The following is a 23,344-nucleotide window of genomic DNA, read 5'->3' on the forward strand; positions in this document are numbered from 1 at the left end:
TTTTGATCTAATTTTAAAAAGAATCTTTAAACAGCAACATATGATAAAAACAATAAATTTTGAAATGATTCTGGATTGTAATGAAAATTTCATGTGCAAAAATATTTGGACTACATATTTATAATTGTATTTGTGCACACATTCGTGTACAAAACCTACCACAAACACTGTTGCTCTTTGCTGCCTAAATGTGTACCAAATATTGGTTCTGGATATGGTAGATGTATGAATATTTATGTGTTATAGATCCAGAAAGTTTTCATACATGGTCTATCTGGACAAAAAGATCCATAAAAATTAGAAACACAGACTCATAAACCCAACTTAAATTTGTGATTACACTTTCTCTGTAAAGTACAGATTCTAGTCACTTCCAGGATTCAAACCCACACCCCCAGAGTTTGGCACACAGAGTCAGCTGCCTAACCCGTTCTGCCACCGCAACTTTGTGACTGACTTAGAGTTCAGGCAGTAAAGTGCTTCTCCCTCGAAATAATCAGTGCCTCAGCGGTCGGGCAATTTTGTGTTTAATAGTGTATGTGAATATATTTCTACTATGAAAACACTGTGTAGATTGAAGAACATTGTACTGGGAGAGCCCCAAGCTTAATTTTTAGCCTTGATATTCAATGATGTTGTTTCTATGGATGTTTTTCAGTATTTCTTAACCTTGACTGACATCAAATACAACATTACAGGTTTGAGTCCTGCTGGCCAGCCATGGCGCGAGATGCTATTGGTGTCATATTTGTCTTTAACCCTGATGAGGCCAACCACGATAAGGAGCTGGACACATGGTAAGCACCATGCTGTGTAAAGTGTTAATGCATACCCTGATTCAGCCACACCTTATTTTCTCAAGGTAGTTGTATCACTACAGTTTATTCCAAATGTAGCTATTCAGTACTTCCCTGGTGTATGTGTTGTAGTGCTTTACTGAGTGAAGGTCTCATTAGCGATATGATACTTCAACCTGGTGTAGTGATATGCCTAGTGGAGGTTTCACTTAACATATGGAATTTAAATCCATTGTGATATGGCTAGAGTAAGTCTCACGTAAGGAGATTAGATGCAAAATGTCAGAATGTGAAGAAGTTGCTAAATTTGGTATCATTATGTAGAAAAAAGGGTCTTGAATCGAATTATGCCTTTAAAAATAGCAAGTCACCATGGCATATGTTTGACAAGTGGTGCCCCCTTGAGGCACCATCTGTTAAGAGTAATATGTCAGTAAGAATTCCTGTAAAAGTGAATTGTTTATTTTTTATTATTGAGTATGTGTTTTTTATAAAGATATTTCAGCACTGATCAATTTTCAAGGCAGTATGTAGGATTTGATATTTTAATTAATTTCTAAAAAAATGGAATTTAGAAAAATATTGATTCAGTATGAAAAAAAGGATTTTTATAATATCAAGATTTTCTTTATAAAGTGAATTTTCATATAGTAAATTCACAATAGATTAACATTCAAAATTAAAAAGAAATTGTTACCAGAGGGTATCAAGATTATCTTCAGTTGAAACAGCATACCCAAATTAAATTTGATAAGGGCAGATAACACTTGCCCAGATTTACCTCAGGATAAATGCTTGTTTGATCAAAATACAAGTATCATGAAGTATTATTAGAAGCAAGATAAAGGAAAATAAGTGCATGACATAAAAAACTAACCGATACATGCTCCTACTGTCACATCCCGCTGCATACAGTATGCGCACAATCAAACGTGATGACTTCTTTAAGGCATGATACTTAAATCTGCTGTTGTGATATTACTGGTGTGTATTCCACTTAAAGTATGATACTTCAATCCGTTGTGATATCACTTCTGTATCATCCATCAAAGTATTTCTGCATAAAATCTGTTGTAGTGATATGCCTGTTTTAAGTTTCACAGACAGTATGATGCTTAGATCAGTTGCGATAATACACTTTATGATGATTGGTCAAGATTATTGGGAGCTGAAATGCATCAGTGACAGTTTTAACCCTCTGTTATTGGAGTTTACACATGGCAGTGCTGGACCTATTGTGATTTCCCATCTGGGATGTATTAGCTCTATAGTTCTATGATTACTGAGGTCTGATTTTTTTCCCCATTATAATTGTAGCTTTGATAGCTGTTGGTCAGTTGAGGTGTGTAAGTTACAAGTGTATTCATAACCTACAAGAGCTTTGTGTAAGTATGCCCACAAGTATTGTACACAAAAACGTAGACATATATACAGATATTTTATTAACATTAAGCCACAAGTTATAAAATAAAGAAGAAATATTGTTTGTTTCTTTATTTTGTTTGTTTATATAGCCAGTTACTGGAGTTTTAGAGTGAGGTTTAAATGTATCAGTTTTATTATGATAAGTATTCCTATGTATTATTTGATTCTCTTTTCCCATACTTTAATGTCATGAGCTAAGAAAACAAAGGTCTTTGTGAGCAGTGATTCAAGATTTGATATATTTTTAGTAAAGTTTGGGTTTCAGTGTCATGCATTACAAACAGTTCACATCAGAGACTGGTGAGTTTTTGTATGGGAGGGGGGTTGCTGTTGGAATGAGGCTAGGGGGGAGGCCTTGGAAACTAGGGGAGTGGGATATTAGGAACAAATGAAACTGAAAAAAGAAAAAAACAATGAAATTCATTGCAAGTATGAAAGGGTAGGTCCCAAACAAATCTAAGTTCTGATTTTCAAAGAAATTAATTTTATGGACTCATCATTTATCATGTATATTATATGAGGAGCATGACATGATTTTAAGTGAACTATATTTGTATTTGTTTTCATTTTTTCTTTGATTTCTAATTTCTATTTTTAATCGATTGTTTTATTTTAATTGAATGTTTTACTGAGTGGAGATAGTGAAAAGCTGTTGCATAAAATTTAGTGTCAGGAACAAAATATGATAAAACCGATTCCAATGGTGCTATCCTCCCCTGAAATAAATGGCCTGTTTTTGTAAGTCATGGTTCTCATTATTCGTATATTTTGCATGAAAAATTGTAGTCACTTTGTTAATCACATTGAGAATGAATTTTTCGACATGATCACTGCATTGGTCTGCATAATAATGTGGTACACTCACCTGCAAATGGAGGTAACGTGCATGTATAGTTTCACCTTTGTACTTTGTACATGAAAGGCAGAACTGCCATTTTTGCACCAACCTACCTCCCATTTTAGGATGAACTACTTTTTGTCTGTGGCGGGTATCAAAGCCAGTAATAGTGTGTGCTTCGCCCATCACAAACCCTCTGCCTCAGACCGTATCAAATGTAAAGGGCGTGAGTATGGAAAGGGAAATAACTCTGTCACTGTTTGTCTGCACTGTTTCCCAGCATGCAACCTAAACATGAGCTTTTGAATATTTGTCTTTATGTTGTCATTCATTATTAATTTTGTTGAGGGGGTTTTATCAGTCTCAATGTCAATGTTAGCATTGTGTTCTGACTGTCTAAACTCTGGGGGTGAAATGAGACAATGCTTGTTAAAGAGAGACACGAAAAAACAAATTTATCAAACAAACATCCTGCAACTCATTTGGTGCAGATCAGATGTCAAGATGAACTTGATCAAATACAATGACTTGAAAACAGAGGTGTGTTTCCAAGTCGTGGGGGCTGTGGGTTAGCCTAGTGGTTAAGGCATTCACCCATCATGCTGAAGACCTGGGTTCAATTCTCCTCATGGGTACAATATATGGAGACCATTTCTGGTGTCCCCTGCCATGATATTGCTGGAATATTGCAAAAAGGGGTGTAAAAGTTATACTCACTCACTCCAGGTGTTGTGCAACTGTTGTATTGTACATGTTGTAGCTATGCTCATCATATGAATTAACATAATGTGTCTCAGACAAATAGGTGGTACAGGTATATGTTTGTCATGGTTACATTAACACACTGAGCGTTTTTCTAATACCATGATTGCAGCTGTTTCTCTGTCAAGATGCTTTTCTTGTATCAATGGAGATGTGCACTGTCTGGCACATTGCGTTTCAACATGCACCCATCCAACCCACTTCCTTAAATATCCACCCTGTTATCACCCTGGTCTGTGTTCACACAGAAACATGCACCTACCCTCCCAATCTACTGGGTAAAACAGTACTGAATTATTCACCTTAAACAGAAGGTTTCCTTGCCACCCCAATGGAGGACTGACAACATCCACCCTCTCATACAGCATCTTTATGCTTTTCCATCATTATTCAGCACCATACATTCAAAACTACATCTTATTGCCAACCAGGTCAGACAGTGAAATCACACCATGGCAAAATTCTACCATCCCTGTTATAGACAACAGCTATCTCACAACAATGTCTTTCCATCCGACCTATGGACAGCATCTTACCATCCCTTTTATGGACCACCCCATGGCAACATCTTACCATCACTTATCAACAAGATCCAAACCCAGAATCCAAACAACATTCTGTTGTCAACAATTCCCCAAGACCTGTTCCAACGGTTCCAGCCTGCAATCAGTGTTTTGGTGTTAACCCTTGATGCCTGTATGACTTGCACCTACTCTGTACATCCAGGTATAGCTATTTCGTGGAGCAGCAAGGGTTAAGGGAGTACCAGAGCATCGTGTTCGCACACCACAAACCCCAAACTTCTGACCAGGAACGCGTGCAGTTGTGTGAGTAAAACACACCTCCATCACTTACCTCCCTTTGTTAGCAGTAGTTCGTCTCACTAATAACATTAACATTGAAAAGACCTCTTAGATAAATTGCTATTATACCACAGCCTATACCAAGGTTTTATTTAAGATTTGTGGAAGGAACTCCTTTATAAAAATATCATGATATGTTGCTGCAATTCTCTCCCAGTAAAACACAAAGTCTTTATCTTTTCATTTCTTATCTCACACTTCCTTTCATATAAAGGCTAAATAAAAATAGTGAAATGTTTCTCTGGCATCGGCGCTTCACTTTTATTTGTGCACATAACACATTTTTTATTGCCATTTAAGAAAGTAATTTTGACGTGGGTGCATACCAATCATCACTATAAGAATGACTGTCTGTAAGAATGAGTGTGACTGAATCTACAAGTCATTAACACGTGCTTACCTTCCCAAGCTGTATTTCTGAGTGAAAAAATTTAAATAATTTTTCCTCCCGCATCACTTTTTTTTCAAAAAGAAAAGAAAGGAAAAAAAGTCCTACCACCCTCATCACTTTTGAAAAAAATGTGCCTGAGAAACATTTAAATTTTTTTATGCAGCCTGATACATTTTGCATTTTATGTCATTACAAGCTGAAAATCACTAATCTGTACTTGAATGTTGTACTTGTTGAAGGCTGTGGGGCAATTTAATGTACTTCCATTATAAAGATTATTGTAATATGTTTCTATATAGTGTTGTGATGTTAGCCTGCATATCATACATGCTTATAATGTGCTTGAGTATTGAAATGTTTATTTTAAACAGTTATTTGTGTAAGTTTTCTGTTATGAAACACATCTTTGCATTCCAACTGCAGCAAGACAGCCGATGATGCTCTGTAACCCATTCTTGTCATGATAATTATGTGACTGATGTGATCAAGTGGTCAGACCCGGCTGACTTGGTTCACACATGTCATTGTGACCCAGTTGCTTTGATTTGAGGTTATATGTGATGTCAATCACTGGTTTGTCAGGTCCAGATTTGACTGTTGACACAGTATTTTTGTTCATCAGCAAGCAAAATGCTTTGGGAATAATAATCAGCAAAACAATAATTTACATTATATCCTGAACAATCATTAATCACTTTTTATGATGCACTCACATACAGAAATTTTCAAATTACTTTCACAATTATCATGGTCAAGTCTTATTATATGTTATCACTGATTAGAAATAGCAAGACAAGAGAAACATGAGTCTCCAGTGTGTGAAATAACCACTGCCCCACTAACCCATGGCTAGTAAATATCCAGTCAGGCTAGTAAATGTCAAGACTCACTGGCTTGACTGGCTAGTGAATTTTCATGGGGTCATTTTGAAATAAGTCACTCAGTCTGAGTAATGGTTATAATACACTTTTAAATCATGCAAGATTTTGGTCTGATGCATGTTTATCATATTAGCAGCTTGACGATGAAACCTGTGTCACGCTGATGATATCCTGTTTTCATCTATATTTGGTTTGCTTAGTTTCTACATTCAATTTTTCAGCAAGGGAATTGTTTGATGTGCCAGTACTTTTCAGGGACAGCTGACCCGTGAAGGTCCTGGGGTAGAAGAGGCCTTCAGCAACCCATGCTTGCCATAAGAGGCGACTATGCTTGTCATAAGAGGCTGTCAGACTCGCTGACTTGGTTGACACATGTCATCAGTTCCTAATTGCGCAGATCAATGCTCATGTTGTTGATCACTGGATTGTCTGTTCCAGACTCGATTATTTACAGACTGACGCCATATAGCTGGAATATTGCTGAGTGTGGCAAAAACTAAACTCACTCACTCACACTCACTCGGGGACAGCCAGTCTGACTGGCTAACAAAATTTGGAAACTAATTTCACACACTGTAAGTCTCTAACATCTCTTTGTAGAAATTTCACTTATGTATCTTTTCATGACATCTTAGAAGGTAAGTTGTCACAAAAGAGATGATTCTTTCCATTTGTGTGGTTATTTTGAGATCAGTAATTTCAGTTACTTAGTGTTTTATCATAAATATGACTAGACTTTTCATTGTCATCAAAAGAACTACAGTTTGGTGCTCAGAGTTGCCAGAACCCATTGATCTTTACTCACAATATCAATCACTAGATTGTCTGGCCAAAACTTAATACAGCTAGCTAGAATATTGGAGTTTAGTGTAGAACAACAAACACCAGTCTGAAACAATATGATGTTGACAGATAGTGAGTGAGTGAATGTGTGTGTTTAACACGATTGGTTTTTTTCGTTGACAGCTGCAAGTTTCAGCAAGATAAAGACGGTTCACACAAACATTGAGGAGGACGCGGAAGGTGTTCGTCAGGAATTCTACCGGTTCCTGGGGACACTGGTCACAGCCATGACAGACAAACAGGAAGAAGAGGAGCTGAACATCATGAACAGCCGGTAGTGACATCATGAACAGCTGTCAACATCATCAACCGCTGACTGCAACATCATCCACAGCTGACTTAGTAACAGGAACACAGTGTTCACAAATGGTGTTTCAAAGTAACAGGACATTGGGTCCTGTAAGTTTCAGATGTCTGTCTAATCCACTGAAAATTCACAGGACCCAAGAATAAAAATGAAACACACCATTTAAGATTTAATGTTGCTTATAATTAGCATCGAAATTATTTACAAAAGTAAAATTTATAAACAGTGGACAAGTGTGACATGTCACATATGACAACTTCAGTTAATGTCATTGTGAAATATACAGTTATACATTGGGGCTGGCATGTTCCACTGGACCATTAGCAAATCTGACTTGTATGTCAGAGGATCAGACGCTGTTCGTGAACACTGTGAACATGAAGCAATTATTGTTATTTCACAGGGACAGATACTGGCAGCATCATAAACAGCTGTTAGCAACCTCATGAACTTAAGACCGCAACATCATGAAGGGCATATATATAGTAATGTAACTATTTAAATGTTATCTTGCATGGGATATTCAACAACTACTACTCATGCGCCCAGCATGTATTCACATTAACATACAATTTCACCGTGAAAGCTTATACATGCCATTTCAATTCTGTTACATTTGTAGTCGACCATCACCACAATTACAATTCTTATGGCGAGCCTGATATCATGACAGGTGCTGGAATTACGGCTTGGAATTATTGGTAGGAAATTGTCCTCCAACCCTCCCAGGGAGTCAATATTCTCTGTCTCCATCCTTGAGTTTGTCTTTTACTGCAGTTTATGACCTGCTTGTTAAATGGTTATGATGTACAGACTAGTGGCCCATGCTGCACTAAACAAGGCTGGACATTGTTTATGTGACAGATGGCTGTATAATGTTTCACAGTATTGCTTGAGATCTGGAGAACTAGACTCGTCTGTAGTGGGTGAACCTCATATCCTACACATGAGCCTTTATACTGTAGAGGGCTATCACAGACCTCAGTGATTCAAACCAGGCAGTGTAAAAGTGTATTGCTTTATTGAAATTTGTCATTCGTTTATCTAGTATTACAGCCCCAATAATAAATGGAGCTGTTGAAGAACTAGTCTTGCATTAGACTCCTTTTATATGCTTTCACATCCGGCAAATGTCACTGATGGAGGTAATCTAGTGGTTAAGGCATCTATTCATCTTGCTGAAGACCTGATTTCATTCCCCACTTGGACACAATGTTCAAAGCCCACTTCTGTCATCTCACTCAGGGTATCCATGTGGGCCTAGTCCTTCAAGCAAGATCAAAGAATATTGCTAAAAGCAGCATGAAACTGCATTCACTCACTGATACATTAGTATGTATGAATTTTGAGATTTAGGCATATGAACAAGCTCTTTAAAAGAACAAATTTGCCCTGGTTATCTTATGAGTTTATCAGCACCATTCACAACTGATGGGGCAGTGGGTTTGCTTTGTGGTTCAAGTATCTCACTTGTCATATTGAAGACCCAGGTTCAATTCCCTGCATGGGTACAGTGTGTCAATGTGTGAGCCCATTTTTGTTGTGCCTTGTAATGGAATATTGCTAAGAGTGGTGTAGAACACATGCTCACATGTGCTGCTTGTCACCAAACTCATAAATGTTGAAGACCTCTATTACTTCAAGAGACTTACTGACTTACCCTGATACTGAAGGAGAGTTAAACCCCACTCACTCACTTACTTAGAGCCCACATATACATAGTGATGTACCTGTACCAGATGTTTGCCCACAGACATTGATTCAGGATCAGCCACCAAGAAATTGTTTACAAACCACCCAAATTACAACCTCATATGAAATACAGGAGGCATTCTAGACCAATTAGGCAATTCGCCAATTACTTAAAGATCACCATGCTGTGTCTGCTCTGTGTACAGAAGTGAGTTATTCTGAACCAGTTTATTAGAGAACATTGTGGTCCCTCCGTCCGGGTGGAGCCTTTTCATTGAATGAAAGTTTTGATTCATGGCACATTCATTGCAAATATTTACAAGTCTGACAACAGGCTCTGTCAGTTGTTAGTCTGTTTCTTGAGGCCAAAGAACAAGTCCTGGGACTCCTTTCATGAAGCAGTGTTTACTAAGGTTTACCTTAACTTCCATTCTTTAACATTGCACTAAGGTTATCTTAGTGATTTACAATCACCTTAGTGCCCTGTGAAAGGAGACCGTGGGTATTAATTATTTAGCCTAGCAATGTATCAAGGGAAATGGCAGATGAGTAGTTAATGATGGTGATTTGGAGATTGGAGGTGCAAAAATGCTGATTTCGCACATGGGGAAGTCTAGAGATTGATAGGACCATCAAGAACTTGTTATGATGCACCCAACACCCATGCTTATCTGGTAACCAGGCATCTTACATCACCACCTTGCATCTGTTTCCGATGCTATGTGCGACTTATGTGACTATGATGATACAGGATGTTTTGATGGATGACAGGATTGGTCTAACTGAGACACATTACTGGGACAACGTGTGTATATGTTGCACTGTAGATAATCTGTGGACACCCACCTGTTTCAAGCAGAATCTATAAACAAAACATCTAACGATCTCTGTTGTAAGGGTGTTCCCACAGTGGGGGTCAAATTCGTTCACATGATGCTTTTTTCAACATAGGTTTTGTCCTAAATCGTTAATGTTGTTTCCATGGCAAGTGTGTGATACCAAAGACTATATGAGTCTGTGGCCTTTGTTGATGCTGTTGGGCGGTGGGGAAGAATGCTTGTTAAAGGGACTGCTTGTCAGACCTGGTTCGATTCTGACAGTGCATGAAGTCCGAGTCAGGTATCCTCCTTCCTTATCTTGCTAGAAGTCTGGTAAAAGCAGAATCCTTAACACCTTAAAACCCCTCACCACCTCCACAGAAAGTACGGTTTTACAATGTGCTGTTTCAGACACGCCCTCTAGAATCAGTGCAACGACGCGGCAGTGCAAACGACGTCAATTTCACGCATTTTGTTCTCCATTTCGGCTTGGAATAAACCGGTTTGACCTTTTATTGATATGATAAAGATAGGATGTGTCTAGTGCTTGTCTTACAAATTGTAGGGTGTTAAATGTTTCCTTACATTTATGGACAGATTAAACCGCTCACATTAAGCTAGTAACATTATCGGAAATGACATAAATCCTGAACATGTGTGATTAAATCCCTGGAGTTTTATTTCCAACTCTCACAATCATACTGTTAATGTTTGTCAATAACTGCCAAACAGCGACATTTTACACAGATGTGAGTTCACGGGATTTGGAGATCAGCGATACCCGTCATTTTACATACAATTATCGTCATCAAGCTTCTGTCAACTTTTATTATGTTTAATCATGCTCATAAAACGTCAATGCATGAGCTTGATACTGAAACCCTGGGTGATATTTATTGATGTTTAACATTATATCCATGATGTCTAACTGACACAGCGTTTCTTGTCACTAGTGGGAAACCAAGTAGTAATGCGTTCGCTCGTCACACCGAAAATCCTGTTTCGATTCCTCACCAGGATTCAATATGTGAATCCCGTTTCTGGGGTCCTTCGCCGCCATATTGTTAAATGCGGAGTAAAAACTCCCACATTCACTCTTGTCACTATAGTCAGTCTTGACATCGTCATCGGACCAGATAAGCAGGTTACCATATCCACCTCAGATAAAGTTACAACAAACATTAACGCGATAGTAACGTCCTATGTATTGGTGTATATTACGTTGTAAATCTCTTGATGTTCACCTTCACATTCCGTCCAGACATCTGTTGGAATAAATATTTTCCAGTTTCATTACTGGTTATTTTCACTATGTCTTTGTTGTTTTACTGATACTCGGCCTTATTCCAGCTACCGTATTTCCTCGATTAAACGCCTGGTAAGTATAATGCATCGAATTCCTACTATTATTAGCTTTGCGGTTACGCAGCAGGGATGAAGTGAGTGAGTTTGTGAGTTTAGTTTTACGCCGCACTCAGCAATATTCCAGCTATATGGAGGCGATCTGTAAATAATCGAATCTGGACCAGACAGTCCAGTGATCAACAGCATGAGCATCGATCTGCTCAATTGGGAACCGATGACGTGCCAACCAGTCGGTCAGCCCGACCACCCGATCCCGTTAGTCGCCTCTGACGACAAGCTGAGTCGCCATTTTCAGCTATCATGGTTAGGTGAAGACCTATTCTACCCCGGGCCCTCGTAGGTCCCGGGGTTAAAGACTGGAAAGAAATCTACGCATTTAATTGAGGAATTACAGTGTGTGATGGCGACCTGTTAGACGGTTGACCAGACAGTATTGTGGCTGATGAACCTATTCACACTGCAAAGCTCCACGATGTCAGTAAGTATTGCAGTCCTGTCAACTAGTCGCATCTTTCGTCACATGATGTTTACCAAGCAAACGAGTGACCGAATGCATGCAAAACCATCCTCATGATCAACATTTTAGTCTGCTTTCAAAACAAACGTGCCACGATTATTCTGATTTTTGTCTGACATTTTCTGATTTGTTTCCATGACCGCAGTCGAAGTTAGAATTCCGAACATTTCATAGTGAATCGGTGTGCGAAATAGCCACTGTCCCACTAGCCTGTAGCTAGGAAAAATCCAGTCAGGCGAATAAATCTCCAAAGTGACTAGCCCGACTAGCTAGAGAATTTTCATGTCATTTTGTACAGAGATCACTCTCGCCGACATAATACACTTGTAAATCATTACAGATTATGGCCTGATGAAAATGCTCATTATAGTAGCAGCTCAGTGATTTAACACGTGTCTACAGCCAAAGTTAGGGCTAGTGAATTATTTTGTGGGCTGGTAACTTTTTGGCACAGCTAACTCCATTATTTACAGACTTCCTGAATACAGCTGGAATAGTGCGACGAAAAACTAAACTCATTCACTCACTCACTCACTCCTTACAAGTAATACCACCCACCGTTGTAAGACTTCATGTATCTCATCAGACTGGAAAGTAAGTCAAGAACTATGATGCAGTATGTTAATAATAAGCAGGAATATAACGAACTCGCGCTGCATTTTCGACGATTTCATCCTTGCAGCATGAACATTCGAAATACAGGTGCTTGTAGTCCTTTATAATTGGTCAATAAAATTGATTCGTCAGAGTTTTGTGCAGTTGAACCATCTGTGATGCCATACTTGTATCTTGGTAGTCTAATTGTATTGTGTTTTGTCTGTTAGAGGAAAACATCGTGTTTCTGTTGGTATTTCGTGATGTTCCGTGCACGGTGTGTGTTCTGGAAAGGATAGTCAGTTGTTAATCAAGTTTACAGGGCTACAGGGATAAAGCTGTGTGTTTGGCAGGTGCCATGTAACTAACATGTGGCACACATTTCACACACTTTAAGCCGTGAGGTATATGTAAATTCTATGGCACTGGAAGTTCCTGAAGCAATGAACAGTAGTTTCAGTGCACGTGTTACATGCCCGGTACAAGATCAGCGCGTACTGCTTAATGAGGGGACCGCTTATATCTTTTTAGATACAGACGTTATTTATTTACATTTTTTTAAAGAGACCCGGAGATTTTATACTAGGATGTACGAAATGTCACATGATTTAAGGGGGGCAATACACTCGTAACTGTCCATGCCTCCTCAAGGCCATTAGATTTTAGGAGTCGGGAAGCACTCAAACATTCCTTTCAACGGAGAAATGTTCCCATTTGAGTAAACTCAAACTTACCCATTCGATTTACAGATGCGATACTCCCCATGTTGTACCAAAACAAAACAACAGAAGGAAGGGCGATACATTTACCTGTAAGTTTGTTTTATTTGCACTGAGTGACATAAGCTGAATAGAGAAGAGTGCAGGAGAAATTATCACTTCGTAGTTGTGGAATAAATCTTTCTCATCTTGTGTGATAGAGAATTACATTATACTATACTGTAAATACATAATCCCACACGTAATTAGTACTACTAAAATGCGGATCTTTGGTCACAGACAAAAAAAAGTCGATTCATAAGTATTACAGTTAACACTGTCATCTTGGGAGCACAGTACACATGAGCCTGAGGGGGTCGGGTGGTCAGACCCGATGACTTGGTTGGCACATGTCATTGTATCCTACGTGTGTAGATCGATGCCCATGCTCGTGATACTCTATGGTCCAGGCTCGATTATTTACAGAACGCCGCCATATATCGCCATGTGCGGCGTAAATCTAACCTCACTCGCTCCCTTAATGACAGTATCTTGTCGTTTGGACAGCTTGACAGCCATTTTACTGTTCAGCGAGGAATAGAGCCAGATAAAGCCACTCTTTAAGGGAGGAATGTTTAAGATGGGTCAGAACATAATGCAGTCTGCTGTATCAGTTTGCTACCACAGTCCGACGATCCATCTTCGTCATGCTGACCATCTTGGTGTGGCCCTGTGACGTGGAACGAGTGTTGCCGGAGTTTCTGGACGAAGACCGAGACGTCCTGAATGGTATCCGGCAAAAGATTTGTAAGAAGATGTCCCGAAACCGCTTCCCGACGGCGCAATAGAGGAAGAAATTCGAGGCGGAGTTAACGATCACCATGGTGTCTGCGAGGGCGATGAAGTTGTTGCAGAAGACGGAACACTCATTGTATTTGTTGAGGCCGCGGGTCATAATGAGGGAGGTGACGGAAAACAGCTCGCAGAAGAAAAACATTGACGTCACGGCCAACACCATTGCCGTCAGTCGCTGTCCCTTCCGCGCCCTAGCACCAGCCCGGCTGACCTCGAAACTTCTGCTCTTCTTAAGAGCTCTTATGAGCAAGACGTTGAGGACTACAAGAGTTGAAGCTGGGACGAAAAACTCCAGCGTGAAATTGACCCATACCATAAACACTTCGTTATACAAAAAGCCATTGCCAAAATCCGTTCTGTTAAAGACGACGTTTGTAGAATTGGTATCGGCCTGGTATTCATAGTAACTGGTGTAAGCCAGATACCTCGGTGTGTGGTACAAGATGCTCCAAAGCAAGATGGCGGTGCTTGCTTTCCAAGCTGCCGACCTGCTACACAACCGCGTCGCAAGGAGCGGTTTGACGACGGCGATGTAGCGTTCTACGGTGATAAGGACTGTCATATATGTTGTTCCTGTCTGGGCTATGTAGGAGACGTGGAAGAAATAGACGTATCCCGGCTTCAGCCAGCTGTTGTAGGACTCCGAGATGACCTTGCTGCCAGAGAGAGTAGGGAGCGTCTCCAGGATTACCTCCGACCCAAGTAACGTGGAATCGCACAGAGCCAGCAGTATCAGCAACAGAGGAGCAGACGACTTTTGTTTGTATTGGGATAGCACTATAATTGCCATTGTATTGGCTACAAGCCCAAATAAGGCAATCGTCGTACCTCCTATACCGTATATCCCTACTCGCCCTGTCCAGATCTCTGCACTGTATATTGCTTCACCCACGTCTGTGTCATTCTGTACGGTCTCTGACGTAATGTCAAAGATACTTTGTGTCACGTTTCTTAGCATATCTGATATAAACGTGCTCACGCTCAAGTTCTCTTGAAACATGCCGTCGAATACCAACAGTCTTTCACGTCTGACCAGACCTCCCAACTTCAGGGTCGTAAGCGGTGACGCTGCAGGGATGAGATCTTCTGGAGCAACACGACAGCGCTGCGATGTCTAGGTGATCTGGCACTATGTCGTCACTTCCTGGATCTGCAACGAATTTGAGTCGATAAGTATTCATGCATGTGTGTTCTTATATCATCTGAATTCCTGCTTTTACCAACAGATCCTACAACTGACCCCCGAGAGTCACGAGAGCCTCTGGTAATTCACTCGCGCCAACACCACTGCCAATGTGACTCCGTTCTCCTGTATTACGGCTGGATATTGCTTACCAGGGTAAACTCATTCACTCGTTATAACATGGCTCGGAGGAAAATAATGTATATGCAAGTGATTTATGTCGCTTTAGCAAAACCGACAAGCACTGACACGGCGTAAACTACATACAGTCGTAAAGAGGTATGACGTTTTAAAATACTCTTAGAAAAAAGTAGGTGAACTTCATTTTTCAATTTACAATTGAAATAATATATTAGATATATCGGAGTCATTCCATGTTTTCATGATAACAATGAATGTGTTTGTGAGTGCATCACCACTTGCACTTGCAAGTCTGTCAGCGAATACGCCGAGCAAGGGTGTCACTACAAAAACAGTAGTCTGACTGTCCTTGTTATACCACCAGACAGGCATACAGCATGTACCTACCATCTGTTTAGGTATTTGGTATGTCTCGTCCGAGGATCAAACCACCCTCAAACCACCACTAGACCAATCACTGGATTATCTGGTCTAGAGTCGATTAGAGTCGATCATTTACAGACACCCGCCATGTAGCTAGAATATTGCTGAGTGCAGCGTAAGCTATCCATACACACCTTCAAAGAACATGTGCACCCTGGATATCTTTCTAATTTTATCAGCACCGTTCTAATCTGGTGGGGGCGGCGTGGTAGCCTAGTGGTTAAAGCGTCATGTCGAAGATTTGGGTTCGATTTCCCATGTGGGTACAATGTATGAACCCATTTTAGGTGTCCACCGTTGTAATATTGCTGGAATATTGCTAAAAGTGGCGTTATACCATATTTGCCCATTTACTGACAAGAGCAGGGATCTCACCACTACTGTCGGAGAAAATTGAATGGTCTCTTCATAGAAAACCTTCCACTCTCATTATTGTCTCCCCAAGACAAACACTTAATATCAAACTTTCAAAATATCGGTTATACGGCCCCTGGAAGCCAAATGCAGCGTCCAGTTTATTACCTGTCCGGGTCCTGCTGGCATGGTCAATAACGGTGTTGTAATTGCATACGGGAATAAATGCTAAAGGTCAGGTGAAATTGACGAACTGTCGTGTCGAAATAGAATCTTTTGTTATGGACACAAAACTAAAATGAGACATTGAAAATATGGCATTCAAGTCAGTGAGTGTACTTGGTAGTACGCCGCTTTTAGCAATATGCCAACACGACGGTGGGTCAACGGAAATGGGCTTCACACATTGTAGGCATGTTTAACATGCTAGGTACGCGGGTGTGTTGCATTTTCACTATCCCTTTCCATAACATAATAGGAAGCAAACAAATGTCTATATCGGCAATTCCTAAAGACGGCCGTCTTCAAAATATTGACTCTGCGAACTGAGTAGAGGCCTTATCGTTAAATAAATATGGCCGCGGAAGAAAATGGAATTTTGCGTTGATGGGGCGGTAAATATCAGTATCTTGATTGTAATGGGTCTGTTATCTATAACTGACTTAGTCGGTGCCGATCTATAAAAGGTTCACTTCAGTAGTCATCGCCGTAACTCCCAATGTGTGAAACTAGTGACCTACATAATCCCTAACACCACCAAAGTTGACATGACGGTACTCAAGAAATCCCAGTTCCAAAGACGAATTGATAACAGATCATTGCAATGTAAATCACAGGTTTGCGAATCTCTGTTTGGACAATACATTTCTAAGTAAGAATCTACACATTTGCAATCGTGAATTGTTATTATATGTTATGATTAATATATATTTCAAATTTGAAAGAAATCGGCGAAAAAAATGAATATTTTAGAAAATTCTACCGCTACACTCATGACATAAACTACATGTATGTATAAAGAGTATTTTATGTAATGAATTTTCTAAAATATTCATTTCTTCGTCGATTTCGTTCAATTTTTTATCATATGTTACACACAATTTATTAAATCAATGTACGATTGCAAAAGTCTAGATTTTTAAAAAAAAAGAAGTATTGTCCAACCAGATATTTGAACCCATATGTGAAAAGTACTAAAATATGATTAAGTATTACCAAGAGAGACGAACAACTAGTGTCTTAGACCACAGGTTTTAAAAAACATTTTACGATGGCCCCGACTTGAAACGCTTTACCGTCCAACATATCTAGACAAGGTCTAGATATATTGTACTGTGAAGCGTTTCAAGTCGGGGGTCATCTCAAAATGTTTATATTTTCTAAAACAATCTATAGTCCTCGCAATGACGCGAAGACCTGTGACTTAGACCCGTCTCCGCCAAAGAATTTCATTTCGTGAATGAGTATGCTCTAAACCCGCTTTTAGACCTATTTCGGGATCTTTATTTTCGAGACTTTAGTCTTCCTAAAAATTCTTAACTGTGATCGTAGCCAATGTGATAAGAAAGCTTCTTAGGGCAACACATGTTTCCAGAATATATACCCTGGTATATCTCGGGACATCCGAATCGGGGTCAATACATGGTACCGTTGTGGGAAATCGAAACCGCATCTCTACACTGACACACGGATGCTTTAACCTCTAGGCTACCACCCCAAACCGACTTAATAATACACTGGACAAAAATAGTTAGGAGTATTTGTAAATTTTGAAATTATGAAGAATGATATATTTCCTTTATTGACACAGTGATGAAATACCAGTCATAGAAATACCAATATCCCTAACTTATTTTGTCCAGTATAATATGATGTTATGTCCGAGATTTCACTTTCTCAATGTAAGTACACATTCTGGTACTTTTTAGGGCTTTGTTTACAAATGTCATCGTATCCCAATACTTACGAGGACAATCAGTTGATTGTCAGGTCCAGACTTGACTGTTTACAGCTGGACTATGGCTGAATGTGGAGGTTAACAACAATTCTACCATAACTTTAGTAAATACTTGATTGTGATTGGTTAATCAAAGTCATTCAGAGGTATATGACCAGTATATATAAGTAATATTAATGGTACATTTCTCATGTGCATTACTCCATGCACAATGCATGCTCGAAGCGCCCAAACAATCTGATTATTATTACCCTGATTAACCCAAGTTGCCTGTTGGGCGCTAGAAGGTAAGTGGTTTCATTATTTATTCTAACGGGTACCCATATTCTGCAGGCTGAACAGGGGCAATTTTGAACAATCTCATTTGCCTAAGGGGAGACCAGATGTGTTATGTGCTTCGTTGTCGGGATCGACTGAAGCCCTTGAAACTCTCAGGAGTCAAGCTGACCGAGCTCCCCACATGGGTACAATATGTGAAGCCCATTTTCTAGTGTCGCCTGCCGTGATATTGCTGGAATATTGCTAAAAAGCGGCGTACAACTAAACTCACTCACTCACTCACTGACCGGGCTCGATGGTGCTTAACTGCAACTGATTCGTGACCTCGGCTTTGTGCACAGGGCCACGTGTCTTCGCGCATTTTTGGAATGTTAATAATGCGGTAATGGAATGGAATATAAACATATCGTGTTGGAAAATCAGGGGGAATTAACGACATTACAATTGCTCTAAATTTTTTAAACTGAACGCGTAGCCTAGTATAATTTTGTTAGAGCTGTTAGATCTATAATTTGGTTATATACCGCTGATTTTCCAACACAGTATCTTTCTTCTAAACAAAGAGAAACTTTTAGGGGCAAGTCCTGTTTTGGATTCGAACCCCACTCTCTGACTTCCCCTGTAAGGCAAGATGATGGAACAGTACCTACCACAGTTCGGCAGTATCCTGGACGTGGGACGTGGTAGCTTCCTCGAGGCTATGATGGTGGAGGGAGATTGCGCTCCGCTAATATTCCCGGATCGGCTTCAGGAATCTGATTTACAGATGGCATTGACAGCCCATCATATTGTAATTGACGCCACTTATCCGTCGTGTTAGAACATGAGATGGTCATATGTCTCGCAATAACAGCCCGTTGTTAATGTTTGCACAAGTTCTTGATGTCGTCTGCTGTCGAGCTAAATTGAAGAGAGCAAACGACTGGATCCGGCACGTGCGACGCGCGTGAAATAGCGTTGTGTGTTTGTCTTGGACAGTTATAGTTCCAAAGATGACAGGCAGTGTATTTTGTAAGCAGGCTGGTGTCGTTAATTGAGTTCTTGGGCTCTCGGTAATACCCTCATGAGTAACGTCTATTAAATACACTTGCCGCTTGGTTTTAGAGTTAACAGGCCTCTGGCAATCCTATCTCCTTTGTATATCAGCAGGATGTTCATTCAGTGATGTAAATAGTGTTTAAAACAAGTCAACATTATTCAAGGTGTCCGTAAATAAATCGAGTCTGAATGAGACATACCTACGGTTGATATACTGAGCATCGATCGTTGACGTAGAGTCTTATGACAAGAAGGAATCATTGTACGGAGACATGGACGGGACGTGGGAATATTTCTGTCACAATAAAAGGCAAACGTTACCAGAGGATGTACATGGATCTAGTCTCGGCCCGTATCCCAAATGTGAGTGAGTTTAGTTTTACGCCGCAGTCGACAATATTCGACCTATATGGAGGCGCTCTTTAAATAACGTTGCTACATTTCAGCAGGGGGACACTTTGACTGTGTAGGGCTTTGGGGTTTCTATGAACCCGTCATCTACAGCTGTCGGTCGGTCCTTAACGATGACGCTGACAATACCCCGTAGGAAGATAGTATCGCTTACCCTCCACGACCACCATTGTTACATAAGGCATGTCACACAACTCATTGTAGCTATTGTCCATCAGACACTCCCTGTAGTCATCATCAATATGAATTCTAATGCATGGATGCCACGTCAGTCCCGACCTTGGGGTTATGGGCGTCGTCATTGCTTTCACTAACCTCAATTGAAAACAATGCCACGGTTACTAGTCTGTCTCACAGTCTCCGAACTACATTATTTTCACTACCGCCTAGCCCTCCCTGCAATGCTGAACCCTAAATGAAGCAAGTACAGAATTCCCCAGGTTCTGAATCCCTGGTCTCCTGGGAATTCCTCTCCAGTCTTTATGGGTTTGTTTGTTACGATCAACATTATATATATTCAGGTTGTAGTCTAATTTCAACCTTGAGACAATTACAGCCATAATTTCACTGCTTTGTCCTTCACGCCAAACTGATTTTGTCTTGCACTTGCGTTATATATACTGGGCAAAAATAGTTAGGGATATATGTAAATTTTGACATTTTGAATAATGACCTATTTATTCATTGACACACTCATGAAATATCAATCATAAAAATACCAGTATCCCTAAGTTATTTTGTTCAGTATATATTCATTTCTTTAACTGTCCACAGGTTGGTATGGTAGCGGTGGTTAAAGCGTCCACTTGTCACGGTTGAATCCCATTGCTGGTATATCCCTCGTCATTTTGCTGCAAAACCAAATTCTACCAATTGAAAACACTCTTACAACCTTCAAATCTGTAGGTTTCCTCGATCCTTCAACTGCTAGGGGTACCCCATCCCTATTCCCCTACTCTAACCGTTTACCCGTTACGTTAATTTTTACATCAAATTTCTAGGAAATGGCAATATATTCTTCAGCTCGGAGGCTACATTTTCGATTTTTTTCAATATCGTAACCAGGCATTATTTTCAAAAGGAGTGACAACATAATTATACCTCACTCTTCAAAGACAATACAACATTACAAAAAGTAGTTCCACATTCCAATGGGGTCATTGAGGTCATGGTCGGATAACTGACCAATGAAATTCGTTTTAGAGTTTATTACACGTGTGCAACATATGATTTTTATGTACTCGGTTATGTTTCACTGTATGGATAATAATTAGGTATAATTATGCAGTCTCTTATTTTGAAAATAATGACATCGCCATTCCAACCGTTATGTTGGTATAGAAAAGTTGATGACACTTTCACTGTCCTAGATCCCAGCCACAACCCTGCAGAACTCCTTGACCACCTTAACAAACCGCATCCAGTTCACGATTGAAGTAGAAGCCCAACACAAGCTGCCATTCCTAGACGTATCCCTTGACAACTCATCTGAAAGAATCGTTCCCACTGTCTATCGAAAGCCCATCCACACTGACCAGTATATCCACAACCTATCCAAACACCATCCACAAATAAAGCAAGCCATAGTCTCCACCCTAGCCAGACGTGTCAAAGCGATCTGTGGCCAAGCCCACCTCCAAGACGAAATTGACCACCTCAAGGGAACTTTCATCACCCTCAATGGATACCCAAAACAACTCGTTGACCAGACTATAGCCACAACTCTCCAGCATCAGAACGACCGCCTCCCTAAACCTGAGCTTGCACCCATCCGAGTCAACATTCCATACCACGGCAAGATAAGTCATCAAATCAGTCGACTCCTCAGAAAAACTGCCAGTGTTGATGTGACCTTTTATTCTGATAAGACATTGAAAAACATCCTTAGAGCAAAATGGAAGAGGTGGCAGTGATGGCAGTGATCAAACCAACCCCAACCCCAGAGACTGCATCTACAAGATAAACTGTGATTGTGGCAGCAGCTACATAGGTGAAACCTGCAGACCATTCAACATCAGACTCAAAGAGCACAAAACTTCAGTAAGAAAACTAGATCTGAAATCGGCCCTATCTGAACACATCGTCAACTATCCAAACCACTCCATCAACTGGAAAAACACCGAGATCCTGGCTTCCAACATCAGTGATTGGCGGAGAAAGAAGCTTTGGGAAGCAATCAACATCAGAAGATTAGAACCTCAGATCAACAGAGATCAAGGCGTGTACCTACCCTCTGCCTGGTGTTTCAACAAGGACTCATAGTCTCTCAATCTATCAGCTGTACTGTTAAAACATTCCTCCTTTTCATCTCTCCTCTGTGATTGTACATACCTAATTACATTATGTGCTTGTACATACATCTTACCTCTCTGGCTTCATGTATACCTACATATATTCTGCAATGTTACCTATGCTCATTATCCACCTGAAGAAGGGACAAGAATTAGCCTTGAAACGTCGTGTTAAAGGAATTAAAGAAGTTGTCATCCATAGTGTCTTGTATTACTTCACCAACTTCTAAATGCCTTTGAAGAATTTCAATGAAATGCTATCAAATACAAAACGTTACAAACAAATTTTCACACACCGTGTTTATTGATATTAGATTTCATGAAAAATACAAACTTCATGAGTAAACATTCATTGTCTGTTTACATTTGCTAAGTTAACTCAATCGCAGACAACAAGATGGCTTCTCCCATCCCTGTCAACAGTCTCGTTCAAATAGATGGCCAGCTAAAGGGTCGTGTTATCAGTGTTACACAGCCCCAGAATTCCTTTAACGTGTTCGTTGTGCAAAGTGCCAATGGTGTTAAAGAAGTTCCAAGATACAGAATTATAGGAAGTTACCTGGGACTGTAACATCACCGCATTGTGAAGCAAACAGTGACATGCATCTACCCATGCAAGTACTCAATGATCTCCTTAATGACAATTTCTCTGATGAGCCTAAAGTCGAAAGATTTCGGGATGATTCTGACATTGAACTACAGGACTTTCTGAAGGAAAACGAAAACACTGCTAAAAAGACGAAATATGACCTTACTATCTTCAATTCGTACATGTCTTCCATGCACAAGGAACACCGACAAATTCATGACATTCCCCCCACTGAGCTCAACGGAATTTTAACAAACTTTTTCATGAGTGCCAGAAAAGTTAATGGCGAAGAGTATCAACCAGCTACACTACGTGGCATGCTTGCCAGTTTTGACAGACATTTAAAGCAAGCCAATTATGGTAGGTCCCTAGCGACTGATCCCGTTTTTGGACAAATGAAAACGGTACTCATATCAAAATAAAGACAGATAATGAGAGATGGAGAGGGTAACTTACCAAATAAATCTGAGGCCTTGACAGACGACGAAGTAAACAAATAGTGGAATTCTGGGCAGTTGGGTGGTGACAATCCTGAATCCATAATAAACATTTTGTGGTGGCAAAACACAATCTACTTCGGGATGCGGTCTTGTGCATCCCACCGCAATTTATGCTGGGGTGACATTTCACTTAAGACCGACACTGATGGCAGGGAATATCTTGAGATGTCCGAGAGGCAAACGAAGACACGCACTGGGGCCGATCCAAGAAATGCGCGAGTCCTTCCTCCTCGGGCGTGGGCCAATGACGAAAATCCAAGCAGATGTCCGGTTGCCATGTACAAACTGTACAAATCTCTTAGACCATCAGATCACTGCAATTCCGACACACCTTATTATCTTGCCACAGCTTGTAAGTGTGGACCGCTTCCTGGTCAAATATGGTTTAAGCGACAGCCCATAGGTAAAAATAAACTCGGTTCGTTAATGAAAAGGATGACAAGTGGAGCACACATCACTGGCGACAAACGGCTAACTAACCACAGTGCTCGCAAACATTTGATTCAGAAGTTGCAGGACAATAACGTAGCTC

At 40.2% G+C, this 23,344-nt stretch overlaps 2 protein-coding genes across 2 annotated transcripts in view; one reads left to right on the forward strand and one right to left on the reverse strand.

The window, feature by feature from the left end:
* The window catches only part of LOC137255909 (intraflagellar transport protein 22 homolog), a 28,789-nt gene extending 17,860 nt beyond the window's left edge, over window positions 1-10,929 (forward strand). Inside the window, exons 4-6 of the mRNA XM_067793502.1 lie at window positions 699-797; window positions 4,549-4,649; window positions 6,924-10,929. Coding sequence (XP_067649603.1) covers window positions 699-797; window positions 4,549-4,649; window positions 6,924-7,078 — 355 coding nt within the window. The 3' untranslated portion in view covers window positions 7,079-10,929. The remainder of the gene's footprint in view (window positions 1-698; window positions 798-4,548; window positions 4,650-6,923) is intronic.
* Window positions 10,930-13,461: 2,532 nt separating this feature from the next.
* LOC137284737 (FMRFamide receptor-like) lies at window positions 13,462-14,646 on the reverse strand. The gene has a single exon (XM_067816669.1). The coding sequence runs from the start codon at window positions 14,644-14,646 to the stop codon at window positions 13,462-13,464; it is 1,185 nt and encodes a 394-aa protein (XP_067672770.1).
* Between the last annotated feature and the right edge of the window lie 8,698 nt (window positions 14,647-23,344).

The sequence above is a fragment of the Haliotis asinina genome, chromosome 1 (genome assembly GCF_037392515.1).
Source record: "Haliotis asinina isolate JCU_RB_2024 chromosome 1, JCU_Hal_asi_v2, whole genome shotgun sequence".
NCBI classification, from domain to species: domain Eukaryota; kingdom Metazoa; phylum Mollusca; class Gastropoda; order Lepetellida; family Haliotidae; genus Haliotis; species Haliotis asinina.

What these genes read in the sequence shown, in the direction of transcription:
- LOC137284737 (XM_067816669.1), bottom strand. Translation starts at nt 14,646, where the DNA reads ATGTTTCAAGAGAACTTGAGCGTGAGCACGTTTATATCAGATATGCTA.